Raw genomic sequence first — 18185 nt, 5'->3', positions numbered from 1 at the left:
TCCAGGAAAGCTTGTTCATCTTAAATCAGGAATTAGCAATAATGTGCAAGCACTTTTTCAGCAAACAAGCTCTGAGTTTTCTGTATTTGTGTTCTGTTAAATTTGCACAGAACAATGTATTAAGCTTTGTGTGTTAGCACTAATCACATGATATTTTTCCCTTTGTAACAGTTTTCCTTTAGAAAGTGGCAAAACTTGGTGAGGGCAAGAAAATTTTAAAATAATCTTTAGGAGTTGTAGTTGCAAATACCTTTACATTTTGGAGTGAGCATTTTTATTTTGGGTGTGGTGATAACACTGAGTTTAATATAAAAAGCAATCCTGTAGGCCATTTATCTCAAATGAAGCACGAACTCCATGTGGATGAATTGAAATTGTTCATTTGGGCACTATGGTTAAGAAGGTATTAAAGACATACAGCTGTAGGGTGACTGATAGATAATAATTCTAATTATAAACAGGGGTCTGTCACCTCTGACCTTCCAGTCAGGCTCCTGTTACAGTTTAGAGCTGGGCTCTTGTATAAAAGAGAATGTCCACAGCATGTAATGATGGAATGACAAGAAAAACCATTTGCTTTGCTCATTGATGATTATTTATAGGAGCAGGTTATGTGAAAACAGCCATTACTGAGGCTTTTGTGGGGGATTTGAAAAAAGACTGATTGGGTTTTTTTCCCCCTGAGTTTTTTTATGTTCAGATCTGTGTTTCCTTATGCATCGGAGGCGTTTTGTGTGTTATCGCTATTTCAGTTATAAGTAAGAATTATCCTCCGTTCCCAAAGAACATTTGGGTTCTTTATTCCTTTATTCTTTACTTTTCATTCTGAGCTCTTTATTCCTCCCTTCTGTCCTGGTACAGCAGCAGTGCAGTGGTGCTACACGATCCTCCCAGCAGCCACATTCCCGAGGGCTGCGGGGCGCTTGTGTCAGCACAGCCACCTGCTGCGCTCACCCTGGCTTCCAGTGGGGCTTTGAACACAAACTGGTGTGCTGAACAAAATGTCATACGATGCACTTTCCCACTGAGTTTCAGCTTGTCCTTCCTCAAGAGTTATTGATGACTCTCAGTGCACAGAGCTCACTCTGTGGTCCAGCACTAGCTCCAAAGCAGCTTACTCACCATCGCCGGGGTTTTAATTTTAACACCGTTGCTTTAAGCCTGTTAAATTATCTTCAGCGTGTAGCAGATCAGCTTGCAGGCTGTGTGTTTAACAATTACTCACTTTTGGTATGTTTTGCTCCACCAGTTCAAAGGCAATTTTGTATTTTCTTGGCACATAGGTTTTTTGGCTCAGATAACTATCAAATGCTAACGCTTTGGATTAGACTTTGACTTCGATGGTGACTGCCATGACAAGCACATGCAAGACATACTATTAGAGCACTTGACATATTTTCAAAGGCAGTAATCTTTGTGTCTTGCAGAAAGTAGAATGGCATCCTGTGACAAAAGCAGCTTACTCATGGTCACTGGGGTTTTAATTTTAACACTGTTGCTTTAAGCCTGTTAAATTATCTTCGACGTGCAGCAGATCAGCTTGCAGGCTGTGTGTTTAACAATTACTCACTTTTGGTATGTTTTGCTCCACCAGTTCAAAGGGAATTTTGTATTTTCTTGGCACACAGGTGTTTTGGCTCAGATAACAGTCAAATGCTAACACTTTAGATTAGACTTTGAAAATATGTCAAGTGCTCTAATAGTATGTCTTGCATGTGCTTGTCATGGCAGTCACCATCGAAGTCAAAGGCAGCAATCTTTGTGTCTTGCAGAAAGTAGAATGGCATCCTGTGACAATAGGTTTGTTTTCTTTATTTTCTCATGTATTTGTTGCCATGCCTAAATATTGCAAGGCTACTTGTGCTATAAGAGCATTTCCTCTTTTAAAATTATTTAAAAGGTGTAAGAACCACTGTTTACTTTTATCTGGAGAGGTAAGGATGCTGTATGTTATTTTTCTTTCATTTTTCTTTCTGGATCAAAAGACTGTGTTTAATTGCTTTTTGGCACTTATCCTCCAGTTGCAAATGCTACTGTAGATATCACTTGTGTTTCTTTTCTACTTTCTCTACTGCTGGGCATTGAGTGCAAAATATTGTAAGCAGTAGCATTTCCACTGACTGAAATTTGGTCCTAGGAACTAAACATCAACAAAATAACCTGGAACAACAGGCTCCTGCTCAAAAGTCAGGAATGAGAGTCAGGTGACTGTGCATTTTTTGATTGGACATTAACACACTTTAAATATGGGTAATGTGCAGACAGTAGTATTAAGAATCAGTATTTAGGATCTCCTTGTGTGTTTAAATATTTGGCTTAAAAAGAAAATAAGACTGCCTACTTTTCTTGAACTCAGATTTGCTTATCTACCTTCACCTAGATTGATAGAATGAAGAAGACAGGTATGTTTAATTTAGACTATTCTGCTGCTAGCTCACAATGAAACAGAAAATTTTGCTTAACATAAGTAAGTATTAATAACCTTTTATTAAAAAGGTGGATTAGAAGACAAGAAATTGAAATATGAACCTTTGAGTAAATGATTTTAAGTCCAGTCCTCTTATATTATCCTCCAGAAATGCAACACTCTGCATTAAAAATATAAGTATTAAATAAACAAACACTTAAAAGCAGAATAATTGTTAGTAATTCTATGTAATTACTTTTTCTCTGGGTTAATATTTAATTACCACACAGGTAAGACATCTGGGAAAGCCTAGTTTAGATCAGCTTTGTTATTTCTATACTACAGCACAAGAGATGTGAATAATTGGAGTAATATTTTATTGATCTCAAACAATACTTCTTTCAGCAATTAAAATGCATGATGAGTCATATGGACAAGGTGAAAATAAAGCACAACCAAAAAAAAATAACTTCACATTTTTTTCCATTTCATTCTTAGTGTAAGCAATAAATACAATGCTATAGCTTCTATTAATCTTATTTACATAGTACAATATGTGAGTGGTGTCTGGTTTCCAGCCCAAATGCTTCTTGACATGAAAAGGAGTACGTGTTGCAGCATTTCTACAGCCAAACAGTCGAGCAGATCATCACCATGAAAAACTACACAGCATAAATGCTACCATTAAACAAACAACTGAGGGGATCCTGCAGTGGAGCATTTTATTAATTGAAGACAGTAGCATAAAAAATAGACATTTTCTCTCATAGAATTCTAACATGCTGGTGTTACAGATAACAAATATAAGACAACTATTTCTGTAGCCCCTGGAGATTGATACAATAAATCCTCACTAAATTAAAAAAGAAAAAAAAAAAAAAGAAAGAGCAAATAATAACAGGTAACTATTTGCATGTTCAAAGGAATCTCACAGCCCCACCAAAACCTTTTACTTCCATCTCAGAGAATACAGATAAAGACCTACAACCTTCTGCAAAGTAGAAGATCAGCCATGAGAAATCAGCATAAGGATTTGATTTTAATTTATGGCGACAGGAAAACATATTAAGAAGCAGATGCTTCTCTCAGTTATGCAGAAAGCGAAAAAGGTGAGGTAGGAAGACAAAATAAGGAATTGGTATTTTCCAATGCAAATTAGAAAATAGGGTATCTAACTTCATAAAGAGAGGGGAAAGAGAGCTCTCCACAGCCACAAACATTTTCTTGCACATCCAGCTGGATGCATGTTTCTTTTCCAAAGTGAAGACAGATGTGTGCCTAGAAGCATGCTGTGAGTGTCCACCTACAAGGAGGATAATTTCTGTGGAAAAAAACAATTTTTTTTTCCCCTAAATTACCATTACAGGTTTCTCTAATAGAGGACAGAGAGCAAACAGCAATTAGTATTTATTTGGCATTAAATGATAAAAATCTATAGGCTACGAAATTTTAACTGCCTAGCTGAGAAGCTAAATTAAAGTCTAATATCGTGTCACACTCTAAACCATCACTTATGTTTTAATGACAACAACCCACCAGGTACCATGAAATAATTGTCTAATAATAAGCCATCAGGGATTTAAAGTACTTTAAAATGGACAGATACCTGCCTGGGCTTTGATTCTCAGCTGGTACCAGTTGCTTCTGCAAATGGAACTCAAGACAGATTTGTACCAGTTGATGATCTGGTCCCACAAGTGTAAAGCTGCTATGCCAGTGCAGGGATTTTCTGCACCTCTAATATTTTCAGAACATTGCACCAATTTTAAGTAACACTACATAGATCAGCAAGCAGAGTTGTAAGTGGCCTCTAATCATGTACATCCTTACTGTATTCTCACAGTTTTAGAGTCTGTGACATCTGGTTGCCAGATTTCACGCTGCTCTACAGTACAGAATCCAACAGATTTTCCAAATCCCACCAGCCAACCAGGCAGCCTTGCAGGAGAAGAGAAGGGATTTGGGCGTCCTAGCCGAGATTCTATATTGTGAAACTAAATCATTAATAAAACAGTTTCTAAATTCAAACTCCAGACGTAAGAACTGTAAAAACAATACGGAAAGGTGCAAGTGGCGTGAACTTCCCACATCCTCCTAATGTTTTCCTTCTAAATACAAAATATTTAAAGCCTTATGAAGTCACAAACTAATAAACACTGTGACATCAAGTTACCTAGATGCTAGTGAAGCTTACAGAAAAGCTACTGACAAAAATGTTTAAATGTTAGAGTCAAGGTGTTCATATACAAAATTAAGTATTTAAAACTGAAATGGTCTCAGAAAGAACTGTCTTTCGATTTTTGGACTGGTTTACATGCACCAGATATACATTAATTAGCATAATAGTCTGTCTGTTCCAGCATCTACTTTTTCTTCCACTTCATTTTGGTTTTTCCCCACTTCAAGTATACTTATCTGCAAATCAAATGTATAAAATTTATTCTTACAGTTTTAATTTTCAGTAGGACTTTTCTGAACTCACCTCATTTCATGCCCTCATTCTTGAGAGCATTTTTGTCATTTCACTTCACAAAACTACGACTGCTTTAAAGCATAAAGATTTAACAAAAACATAGATTTCTATAAAGACACATTTCCTCAAGACCTTCCTGACAACCTCCTCGGTTTCAGTGAGACCTTTATGCACCAGTAGAACCAAAGAAACAACATATAAAGTACTGTTCTAAGCTGAGTAACTGAGGCAGATTCAGAATCAAGCGGTCCAAAATATTATTAAAAGTCTCAATCCACAATGTTTGGACTCTTTATAAAACAAACTTTATATTGGATTTTCCAAATAATGACAATTACTAACAGTAGTTTGCTTGATTAGTCTGAACCTCATACACTGGCTTTAAAGGTAGTATGTCATGTGCACTGTGTTCAGTCTTGCATGATTCTCTGAGACAACAAAAAAAAAGCCACAAAATTAATCAAAACCTTGCCCAAGAATGAAGGAATAAGTTACCAAGCATATGGCCAGGGAAATACTTAAAAATAAAATGAGAACAATGCTACAAATCCTGTACATGATCTTCTCTGGGTTGAGTGAATTCCTTCAGCACACAGTGAAGTTCCATCAGCTGCAATTACGTGTTAGTGTCTGGAAGGGTTTGCAGTTATTCAGATTACTCCTTTTCTTTCTGGCAGTGAGGCCTCATCAGTCTTGTCTGTTTTAAAGCAGGAAGAAACTTCCATACGCTTCAGGAGAAGGAGGCGTCTCTGAATGTGCCAAAATAGCTTAAATAAAATTGCTCAAAGCTTGCTGCAAGATATTACCTTGCAGCACGTAGAGACTCAGACTTGAACTGGTGTCTCTATGCTTGATGTAAAATAGTGGGAAAAAACCCAAACTGGCCAAACCAAACTGTCAATATCTTTAACCAAACCAGCAACATCTGTTTCCTCAGACTACCTGTTGGGGCTTTTTTTGACAGCCAGATAAATGCTGGACACAAAAAATAACCTGGATAACCTATTGTTATTATTGCACCTACTTTAACCATTTTGTTTTGTCCTATTTTAGGTTGAATTAAGACAACAGAGTCTGGTATAAGATTCTATAGGCAAATGAAGTGGCTTCAACACAGCACAGTCTTACAACAAACTCCCAAGAAAATAAGAAATCCTTCATTGATTCCCTTTGTACAAAAAAATTGCCAACTTTGTCTACACAGTAGAAACTGAAGAGGCAAAGTTTGTAACCTTATATAAATGCACATACATATATAGATATATATGTACAGATGTCCATACTCGATACACAGAAACACAAACAAACGTATATATGCACATATATATATATATATATATATATATGTATACATACGTACGAAAAACGCGCCTGTTTAGTTTGCATCGTTCGGGGAAAGAACATCATCCCGAGTTAGGTAAAAAAATCTTCTGGCCATGAAGTCACTCGATCCGACTGGGAGTTCGGGAGGGCGAGCGCGCCGGCACGGGCCGGGCCTCGGCAGTTCAGCCGTAGAGCTTCTCAGTCTTTAAAACCACGCTCTCCATGTCGTGGTAGCCCTTCCCGTTGAGGTGCTCGCTGGTGCAGTCGTGGTTGTAGCTGTAGCCCGGCACGTCGCTGATGGTGGACACGGTGTAGGACGCCGTGCGCATGGCATCCGAGTGGCTAAAGCTGTGCTCGAACTGGATTCTGTACTGGTTCCAGTGTCTCCTCAAAACGGCCTGGACCTGTGGCAGAAGGCAAGAAGGGATTCATGTAAACTGGGCTTCGTTCTGTGTTACGTGAGGGCCGCAATAAAGGTGTCTCGTCGGATTAGACGGCACGGCTCGGTAATACCCACACGTCACTTGTCGCTTGAGGGGCAATATGAGTAATGTTGCCTCAGGGTTTTTTTGATTTTTTGGGTTTTTTTTTAATTTTTATAGGTTTTAGAAGTAGTTCATAGAATCATAGAATCAGCTGGGTTGGAAGGGACCTCTGAGATCATCAAGTCCAACCCTTGATTCACTACAGTTGCGGTTGCTAGACCATGGCGCTAAGTGTCACATCCAGTCTCATCTTAAAAACCTCCAGGGAGAATCCACCACTTCCCTGGGCAGCCCATTCCAATGCCTGATCACCCTCTCTGGAAAGAAATTCTTCCTAATATCCAACCTAAACCTCCCCTGGCACAGCTGAAGACCCAGCCCTCTTGTCTTGCTGAGAGTTGCCTGGGAAAAGAGACCAACCCCCCCTGGCTCCCCCCTCCTGTCAGGGAGTTGTAGAGAGTGAGGAGGTCTCCCCTGAGCCTCCTCTTCTCCAGGCTGAACAGCCCCAGCTCTCTCAGCCTCTCCTCATAGGACTTGTGCTCCAGTCCCTTCCCCAGCCTCATTGCCCTTCTCTGGACCTGCTCCAGGACCTCAATATCCTTCCTGAGCTGAGGGCCCAGGACTGGACACAGCACTCCAGGGGTGGCCTCACCAGTGCTGAGTCCAGGGGAAGAATCACTGCCCTGCTCCTTTTGGCCACACTGTTCCTGATCCAGGCCAGGATCCATTGGCCCTCTTGGCCACCTGGGCACACTCTGGCTCCTGTTCAGCTTCCTGTCAATCCAAAGTCCCAGGTCCCTCTCTGCCTTACCCTTTAGCATAGTAGTTACACATATCCAACACTATTACCCCATTTCACATCAATTCCCCCTATATTCCAGTAGCACATTTAGTCTCTTTTTCAAGGTAGGCCTTCATTCTGTTTAAGAACATCTGCACCCTGGCCTGGACAATGAGATATCACCCAGGACTTTGGAAAGCCTCCAAGGACTGTACGTGCTCCGAAGAAGATGAAGATGAGGAAGAGGGGGTCCTAAAATTCCCCCAGACTCAATTCCCGAGGGGCAGAACGGGGCAAAGGCCAGGGGGTGGACAAACAGGGATTGGATGGACATCATTATAAAAACTATTGCACCTGGGTCAGGGGACGTGCGTGGTTTGTATTCTCAGAGCCTGAAAGGCTTCATTAAAACCTTCCCTTATCTTATCTCCTACTTAAATTGCCCTGGAGTTTTTTGTCCCTGGATTTTTAGGCAACAGTAAGCATTATTTTTCAGCAAATTTGGTGTGAAATAATGACATTTTACAATTGCAATGTGCCAGTTGCTCAGAAAAAGCACAGGTTACGGGAGGAACAGCAGCAACACAATTTTCTGCTTAATCCCTTGTCAACTCCAGTCCAGTGTGGACAGATCAGATTCAGAGGTGAAAAAGGTAATTTGTGTTCACCCTTAAGTTCAAAAGGCTACATCCTCAGCACCTGTAAATTCATTTACTCTCAACAAACCATAATTTACATTTGCTATGGTTCTGACACAAGCAAGTCTTTCCTAATTTCTGAACATACCTTAAGCCAATGACTAGAAGGACAATTTCCCGAACTCCACATTTCTACCAGAGTTAAAAATAAAGCTGGTAAAATAGCTGAAGGGCCCAGCTGGTTTACGTGTCTCCACTGAAAGGATATGATGTTTTGTCATAACCTTCCTCCCCAGCAATCTGGTTAAACACCTGGGCATACTGGGGGGATGAAGTGTCACATTCATGAAGTTCACACGGAATTAGGCTTTCAGTGAAGGTGCCAAGTGAGGAATGCCCAGAATGGCGATGGTTGTTGCTTTTTCAAGAGTTTTTTTATGTTTAAAAATCCCACAGATCATGAATATTTAATTTCCTCTTCAGCCAAAATTTGTACAGAAAATATTCCTGCACTGACTGGCTAGGCTGTGACTCAGGAAATACTGGGGAGCGCTGATACCTCCATGTATCCAGCAGTGACCCCCCAAATCACAGGCACCATTCAAAAACATGACCTTCATTTCACTTTTTTACATACAAAAGAACTAACCAGTGAACAGTGAGTCCCCCAGTTAACTGTTTATATTGTGGATAAGTATTTTTAGGATTTTCCATATGTCTTCAGGGTTTCTTTTGTATCTGCTTCTAATTTCCCTCACACAATGGCTTCTTTTGTCTAATTTTGCTCTGGCTTTAATTATGAAAAACAAGAATAAATAGAAGAAAAGGGATGTAGTTTTTAGACTTCCTGCAGTCTGGTATCAGAAACCACTGTTTAAAGGAAAACTTCATATTTCCTAAAACCTTTACAAAGAAGATGCCAAAGGGTAAGGAAAGAAGCATCAACTGATTAACATAAGAAATTAGCATTTTAGGGCAAAGGAGATGCTCTCTTACTGTTCGTAAAACCTTTCTAATCCACTCTAAACATCTAAGCACAAATCTCCAAATCTTTGGAGAAAAATCAAGTATCTCAGTACTTCTGAGTATCAGATCTTACTGCTTTTCATATCAAAATATCAGAGTCTAAAGGCAGAGTTTGTGTTTCAGCACAGGAAGTTTTGATTAATTAATATATGCATTACACAGCAATACAGACCCTTCTGTAATCTGTCCTAAAGCCAAGAGAAGAAGTATATTCAAAATTCCATCTTTTCCAAGAAGGAAGCTTTGAATTTAGTTTGAAATCCTATCAATGAATCTGTGCCTATCACTAAGCTATGTTCTGTTTGTTCTCCTCCCCACAGTCAATGACCTCAATAAGATTATTTCTGGCATTCTTCATGAGGCCTCTCTGTTACTGCTGAGTCAGGATTTCACCCCTGTCCTGCTCCATGTCTGTTCTTGTAGGGTGTTAACACCTCTCAGGTTTTTATCACCGTCTTTCAGTCTTCTCTAACCTTCCAATCAACCATTTGTAGGAGAGGATGGGAAAAATCAACGAGACAACTAATTTTCACTAGTAACTCTAATATGAGTATCTGCTCACGACCTGAGAATAGAACTTTTACCACTCAGCTTTGAGCAGTTGCACAGAGCTGTAAATGCAGCTCAGGACAGGTAGCATTTTGGGACTTTGTAACAAGAAAGGATATTAAGCAATGCATTTAATGAAAAAAAGGTAATGTAATAATATAATTCTATTTCTCAGTCATTTACAGAGATGTTAGTTCCAGCTGGAATACTCTTGCTTCTGCACCTTATTAGTTGGCAATGGCTCTTTTTGATGAGTTTTCATGAAGGGGTCCTTCCAGTCAGCCTTTTAACATACGAGTAGCTTGATGTTCAATAGCACACAAATCAAACAGCTCAGGAGGAAAAAAAAAGGAAAAAACACCCCAAAACCCACCAAAAAACCACAACACAAGCTCATCTATCTCATCTATTATTCAACAGATTGTATAAACCTGTAAACCCAAGACCATGATCTTCATGGCAACATTTCTGTACTCCTGTGAAATGAAAGAAAAAAACCACAAACCCCACAAACCTAACCTGGATCACATAGGTCATTATTAGCACTGTAATTAATAGCTCAACAGGAATCTTTCTACTGATTTATCAGAGATCTGGGACAAGCCTCTCCTCTGACCACAGCCTGTATCACCCCAGAAGCCTCTCTAGGCCATCTCAGACTGGAAAACATGATGAGGTAGTTGGGAAGCATCCTGCTCTGTGGGATGCAGAATGTGAGTGTCCTTAGGGAAGCCCTGCCAGGGCAGATCAAGATGAAGGGCTTGCACGTACTCCCTTGTCTGTAGGAGGCTTGTGACAAACATCTGCAGTGCCTGTTGGAGCTGGATTGGACAGGCCACCCCTGGCTGGACTGCTCAGAAAGCTGGAGAAGTTCCTTGGCTACAGTCAGCTGGACATACCAGCTATTTTTCTTATATTTCTTGGTTTATTTCCACTGAGCTTCTCTGCTAGCAGATCACATTTATTTACTTCTTGGCCAGAGGTGTCTGCTTGAACATGATTTGGATCCTGATATTTGGTACAGAAGACATTGAAATGTACAGTAACAGCTGGGAAATGCTAAGATGTAGACAGAAGGAAATTGATGCTTTTAGCATTTTTAATTGCAAAAAAACCCACTAGAAAATCTTTGCCCTACTGTCACTTCAAGTGTTGACTCCAACATCAGCATTCACCTTTAAACCATTCACCTCTAAAGCACAGAGGTGCTGCAGAGGAGCACTAACACCACTCCCTGATGCCTCTAATTATGCAGAGGCTCTAATGAGGTGTGGCTGTGACAGGTGACACCAGCCAAGCCAAAGTCCCTGGCTCAGTTCAGGCATTGGTGTGACAGCAAAGGGACTGTGATGGACACGGAACACAAGTGTGCCTGGAGGCTTTCCTGCCACGGGCACAATCTTTTAGTACTCAAAGGAAACACGACTTTTCTGTGCAGGCATTTTTCTCTACCTACAGTGTCGTTCTCCCCCTGGGTTTCCTTACTGTTTTTAAAGCACTAAGTCCCTTCTTGAACAAGATGTACTGGAAAAGTCCTTGAGTCACTGAACCCAAAAGTGGTTTAAAAGGCGTATATTTCCACTCTATAGAGAGCAAATACGGACAAATATGTTTAACTCACAAAGTCAAGTTCTACGGTCTAAAAATTAACTGTCTAAATTAATAAACGTTAAAATGCCTAAATCCTCCTTTTAGCATTACCCTGCCAGCAGAAGTTCAAGCAGTGATTCACCTGTTACCATTTGTAAGTGTTGTGGAAGAGCTCATCTTTTGTCACTGATCAGCCCAGGGTGAATTTAGGATACTGAATTAGGGGGTTGACTCAGGTGTGCTTTTCTTACATAGCAGAAGAGAATATGTCAAAAATATGAGTTTGTAACAATGAAATGTTAACACATCCAGGATCATATTTTAAAATTTCATATTTTAAAATTTCATATTTTAAAACTTCATATTTTAAAATTAATCATAACTTAAAATAAAAAACTGCCTTGGAAGAGCCACAAGGATTAAAAGACAGAACCAAGCAGTGAACAATGTTGTTGCATAGAAACTGCAGAGATTTCAAGGTTTCCCATCCCTCCTCCCATATTTTGCACTGCAGCAGAACAAACTCTGTTTGATTTTTTCCAAATACCTGTTTTAGAAGGCATTCTGACCTATACAATCTAGAAGGGAAAGAGTGTGTGAACTTGGGACTTGAACATGAATTTACTTTATGGTAAAATCAGATCAAACCCACTGCCCCACAAGCACTGAACTGTGACAAAGCCCAGGTTCATCTGTTCTACCTCTTTGGCAAAAAAATAAAAAAAAAAATCAGTGATACTCATACATTTGGGGGGGACACACACACAACAACACAAAAATAAACCTTCAAACCCCATTGCAATCTAATCAGCTTTAGACTTAGGAGGAGAAGGAAGGGCAATCTGCTGGAATCAATTCTGGTATTAGCCAAATAATTACCTATAAGTAAATATTACTGTCCAATAGCATTATGTAACCACACTGACACAATTTTACAGCATCTGATAAAAGAAACTAAGGGTTCAGTCACATGGAAACATCTGGTTACTCCCACACATCTGCATACAGCCATGTGCTGAAACCACACTAAATGCAGAGCAAATGAACAAACAGATGTGTAGGAATAAGTGTAGGATTGTAATTGTTCCTCTGCCAAAACTGCTGGAAAAGTACCAGTTAGCCTTTTGGTAGGGTGGTTTTTTTGTTTGTTCGTTTGTTTTGGGCTTGCCAAGATTTTTTTGGAAGTAAGAGCAATATCAACAATTTCATTTATATTTTTTAGCCTTTCTATCACTTCGACACTGTAAGCCTCTCTAAGTGTACTTTCTAGAGCATGGGGCAGGAGGTTCTAAGTGACAGTCACTGTGTGCACTCCAGGGGTACAGGACCTTGACCATTCAAGATAACAGCGAAGCTTATTAACTGTAATGGGATCAATACAATCTATTACTGAAACGTGGCACAATCCTCTAATGCAAGAATAAAGAAGTTTGTCCTTGGAATTGGTGGTTTCTTAGAGGTGCACTTACCCCACACAAATTCCTGACCCAAGCACACCAACCTGTTGAGGTCTGATTTTTTTGAATGATACTTTTCATCTGTGCTAAAAAACGGTTTTCCAAACCTCAGCCTAGAATTTTCCCAGAGAGTCATCATAACAGAGTCACAGAATTATGGAATGGCTTGGGTTGGAAGGGACCTTAAAGATCATGTTCTTCCAAGCCCCTGCCATGGGATACAACCATACCCAAACCCAGTGTGCTCTATTCCTGCTACAGAAGGACCAGTGGTTCCCCAAGATAACATCCTATACAGCTTCTAACACAGACAAATATGCCTTCTGAGTACTGAACTGCATTTTACTTTTATGATATTTATTGAGAATTTATATCAAAGTGACAAGTGTCTTCAGTTTCTTATATATTTAAGAAAAACGTACATTGCTCAGCACCGAAGAGTCAGTCCTAATGCATTTAATGATGTGCCATGAATGATGGCACAGTCCTTCCCAAGCTCTGCTCTTGGCATGCTGATGCTTTGTTTCCTTTTTTTGAGTTCGAAAAATTTAGACATAAAATAATGAAAAAAAAATTGCCATCTCAGTTGCTGAAACAAAACCACGTAAAATGGAAAATTATTAAAAATACACTAAAAGAAGTTGTTACCTACCTCACCATTAAAGAAGCAGAAGATTGTAGCCACCAGTAGACCCTGTAAAATAAAAATAAAGGTTCTGTTTTATTACGCATACCTGTGGGATATTTCAGGTGTGAGATAATTTCAGATAAAATTCAGATATAGTCAGCAAAGACAATGCAGGACAAATCTGAACGTGGTGGCTTATTTCTGAAAATATGGGACCAGTTACCTACCATGACCATAAATCTTTAGGAATTTCCTCGAGGAAATTAATATTTGGTATGACGAGAAAATCAAAGTATTTTATAGGAATATCACATTAAGGCCTTTAAAAATTAAAACAACATGAAGGTTTCTCCTTTATTTGCTTGGCATGCCAAGTGCTCTCTGGTTCGGGGGGGTGAGGGCCCTGTAACTCTCCCTACCTGGTAGTGCATGAGGATGTGCATCACATAGTCATACACCTCCTCGGCGATCCGGCCCTCTGGTCGCCATGGAAACAGCACAAATTCGATGCCAAGGAGCGGAACAAGAATCAGGGTGGCTCTCACTGCTTTCATGTACAGGTTGGATTCGGCCCTGTGGGTGTCTTTGAGCTTGGTGATGAGGACACGGACGATGTTCAGCAGGAAGAAAAGGTTTACCTGTCGGAAAAGGAAATGGCACTGAGGGCAGTCTGAAAAATAAGCCCACATACACTGATCTGGGAGACTAAAAACCAGACAAAAAACTCATACTGTATGATTGTGATTGTACAAGAAACAGCAGTTGAACCTCTTCAAACCTCTGTCACCTTTTAAGTAACTGAGATGTGGCTCTACTGGTACCCACATCCACTTCTCTAATTTACTAAACAAGTCTGCATCCAGATACCTACTGTCTATCAGTCCTAACAATCCACACACCTTTCTCTCTGGTCTCCCAGTAGCAGTGAAGGATTAGGGGGTTTTTTTAATGATTGTTTCTTTTCAGGTTGGTCAAGAAAGAGGACGACGCTCTTCCCTCCTTGCATTTAAACACGGTTCTTCAAAAAGCTACCTTCTATTTTTCAAACGTGGACTTGACAAATTTACAGAAAAGAAAAAATATCAGAATGAAAAAAATAAAATAAGACCAAATGCTGCTACAAGGAAGTGTGTATACTCCTCTAGACAAACAGGGGATTTAACATTCTCACAGTGGTCAATGGTTGGATTTTTTATTCATTCAGCAGAACTTGCAAATGTGGCAAGCACTGAGATGGTGCCCTAAATATTCTCGTGCACTACAGATTCTTGATTATTTCCATAGCTACTAAGGCTTTTCTTGTTAGAAGTGGTGACCAAAATAATAATCCCAAACTGAAATCACAGTTGTTCAGAGTAGATCTTTCAACATGTGAGTATTCACTGTAAGCAGCCACAGAGCTAATACACACACGTACCTATATATGTACGTACACACGCACACACAGAGCCAAAGGATGTGACTAGCCAGAGCAACAGCAGCAATCAGGGATGCTGACACTCAACTTTCACCTCCTGTGCAGTGCTGGCAGCCCCTGAGAGAAGGTGCAGCTGGAAGAGACCTGGAGAGCTCAGCCCAAGGGCACCGAAGCAGGACAGTGCTGCTTCAGGGACCCACTGAGGAAGGGAGAGACACAGAACCCACTCCTGTCTCAGCTTCCTGATAACTCTCTGTCCTTGTTAACAATAGAGACAAAGGGGAGGGAGGGAGGAAGAAGGTAGCAGACAGCCAGACAACTGCCTTCTAAAAAGCCTCGGAATTCCTGGTCTGGGAGGAGGCCTCTGTGTTGCTGTAGGACAAATGCAAGCAGGGAAGCCTTTTCAGACCACGTGTGTAATGATGCCTTCACAGCCCCAGCAGAATTCTTTATGTCAGATCAGGTTTTCAGAATAAACAGCTGTGTACTGTTATAGCAACATGGCCCTTGACAGATATGGGATGTTATTTATATTCTACTTGCATGCTATTTAAATCATTTTAACAGGAAATTGTTTTACATAGGAAACTACTGCATGAATTTCTCCTGGAAGACTCCAGCTACCTTTAAGCTTTGTTTACACGACCAAGGTCTTCTGATTCTTTCTCAAGGGATTTATTTAGATTTTATGTAGCCCCTCATCCCCATCCAACTTCCTATAGTACACACAGACAATAAGTCCTTCCTCCATTTCTAAATTTAATCCTTCTCAAATCTGCTTGTTCAACATCAACATGTATCAAACACTGAGTTTTCAGCCCTCTCGAGTTTTGGTAACACAGCCAATTCCTCTAACACTGTCTTTGAATGCTAACTGAAGATGAAAGTTGCAGCAGCCAGGCATGAAACACCACTCAACAAGCTGTTTCTTTTACAACGTGGAATTTTTCTGTTTGCTTCACTTACCCACCAAACCCAAAAAGCACAAAATTAAACATGCAGAGTTTGCAAATAGCTAAGAGGGCAAACAGAAAGCTGGATGAGGCAAAGCAGAGAACAGAGCTGAGAGCTGTCACTCACTGACACTCTGAGTGTCAGTAGAAGTATGCAGTATTTTTGATGTTTAGCTCTTCTGCCACAAAATAGAGTGAGGTTGGGATGAACTGAATTCCTAATTGAAGTGATGAAAACAGGTCCTGATTTTAGCAAGGCAGCGAGTAGATTTTTACACTTAAGCAAAAGTAGGCCAGTGGAACTACTGGCAAGCATATGATCATCAAATTGACTGTGATGGTTTGGAAAAGCCCAAAGGAGCCCTGTAGTGCTGGCTGCAGTGTGAGCACAGAGCAGCACGAGACAGCTCCGCCGTGTCCTGAAAACTGAACCGGGCAAGTGAACAAAAATGGAAACAAAGGTAGAGAAGGCAATTCAAGCTACAAGATTGTTGGTCCCCATATTGGAGATTTAGTAGCATTTAGGTTCTGCCTTTAGGAGTGGCTGTGAACTTAGCTGAGCTTTTAGGTGCTGCAGTTCTTGAATTAAACTCTCCCCATCTCCCGGATATTTCTACTTCTCTCCATGTTGAGTCTGCATTAAGCAGCATGGCAATCCTTATTAGCACAGAGGTTTAAATTCTGTTTAAATTCCTCCTTAGCATGATATAAACAGACCATTCTCAGCTCAAGGCACTCAGATAGTGGCTGGTGGCCACTGCTTGGCTTCAATGCAGTTCTGCAGCTTCAGATCCTGACTTGTTTGGGCACAACACCTGTATGTGCTCATGAAGACGTGTCTTACAGCTGGTCTGGGGACATTCCCAAGGCCAGGTATATGAGTGCTGAGCATTAAACTTCTAAACTCCTAAGCCTTGCACTGAGTCCAGCTTAGAGTCATTAAATATAAGGACATTAAAAACAAAGCTTGGACCTCCTGAACTTCCTTCTAGCACACGTTCACTCAGAACTTGCTCAAAGAACTTGCATCTCTAAAAGCCTGTCCGACTAAGGCACCAATACATAACATTATTATTGGGAGAAATAAACATCCCTGTAGCATTATTTATACAAATAATGGCATAAATAAATAAAAGACTCTTTCAGTGGCATCAGTGCAAATGAAATTGCTTGTGCATTGGCACATCTGAAGTCTCTACACTGAAATCACTCCTGCTTTCACTAAAATGCAAACCCATTCCTTTTCATACCCCCCCCCCTCAATTTTGGTCAATATTTGTCTAGCATGAAAACTAACATCACCCTCTACTGTTTCATTCCCACACTGTTTCTTTAATTGTGGTTGCTTGGGCACAGAGTTGTAATTTAATGGTCAACTGAAGAGAATTCCAATCAAAGTGCAACCTATGTCTGCTCCCATTTCCTGTTTCTTTGGCAGGGATCTGACCACAGTTATGTAATAGCAGGGACCATAAAAGCAGCGTTGTTGTTAACTTTATGTAATTGTAGGATTTTCAGGGATGTGCAGGAGTTAAATTCCCATTGGCTTCTGCCAATTCTCCCTGGCACCCACTTGACAGTCCCCTCCATGTTCTTTGAGATCTTACTCCTGAAAATAGAAACAGTGTCTTCTGCCTCGTTATCTAATTTGCAGTTTAATATTGTTGCTTAAATGTCTACTAAAGCAGGTCATGCTTAGTAAAGTGTGGAAATTGTATCTGGCAAGCAAGCTGCTTAAGCAAATGAGGGTTCTGTTCACAAAGCCTAAACACATGCATTTAATCTAACATCTTTATCCCTGCCTTGTCTTTTCTGAATTGACATACTACATTTTTTTGTTTCCAGAAAGGAAAGCAACTCCCTTAAAGTACTTTCACATCATGGGCAAGATGTGCAGTTGTGTTCAGTCTCTGTTATTCCTACATGATTTTCAAATAAATTTACTGACTGCATCGAGGCAAGAAAAATACAAGAGAAACACCTTTAGTCAGCTCATTAAAAATATAAGAATATCAGAGGTGTACATAACTGTAAATTGCAAAGAGAAGGGACAAAGACACTGCCCAAACCAACTCCACAGAGACAATTATTATGCCCCCAGTAAAATCAAAGAACATTCCTAGTGTTGCCTTGAAGGGAAAGAAGACTTGATCCTTTGGGACAGATCCAGTGCATTTGAAGCCTGTAGGATTCTGGCCACTTGCAGTGTGATTTTGTGGAGGCCACTGCTTGGAAGGATAAAATGATCTTTCATCTTAAAATGAGGTCACTGCATGGAAAATTAGTACAGTCTTATAGCTTTTACACATTTTTTTACATTGTTATTTAAAGCAATTCTGACTAATTATTCTGACTAATACAAATTACAGTTCAGCTTTGAAGAGCTTTACTTAAGTGGTATATCTATGAAGAGACACCTGAACAATACAAGTGACAAGCCACAAAAAAAACCCCCTCA

The 18185-nt window shown here is 40.1% G+C and overlaps 1 protein-coding gene across 2 annotated transcripts in view; it reads right to left on the bottom strand.

Annotated features, from left to right (window-relative positions):
* Positions 1–2468: 2468 nt before the first annotated feature.
* Positions 2469–18185, bottom strand: part of CALCRL (calcitonin receptor like receptor) — a 66892-nt gene continuing 51175 nt past the window's right edge. For both annotated transcript variants that reach the window (XM_051791136.1, XM_051791138.1), the window contains exons 11-13: positions 13777–13995; positions 13382–13423; positions 2469–6607 (exon numbers count right to left, since the gene is read on the bottom strand). In XM_051791136.1, the coding sequence (XP_051647096.1) occupies positions 6386–6607; positions 13382–13423; positions 13777–13995 (483 nt within the window). In that variant the 3' untranslated portion in view covers positions 2469–6385. The remainder of the gene's footprint in view (positions 6608–13381; positions 13424–13776; positions 13996–18185) is intronic.

The sequence above is a fragment of the Manacus candei genome, unplaced genomic scaffold, assembly GCF_025592945.1.
Source record: "Manacus candei isolate 608988 ecotype Guabito, Panama unplaced genomic scaffold, ASM2559294v1 h1tg000029l, whole genome shotgun sequence".
NCBI classification, from domain to species: domain Eukaryota; kingdom Metazoa; phylum Chordata; class Aves; order Passeriformes; family Pipridae; genus Manacus; species Manacus candei.
Note: the sequence above shows the minus strand (reverse complement) of the source record. Positions and strands in the feature narration are given on the sequence as shown.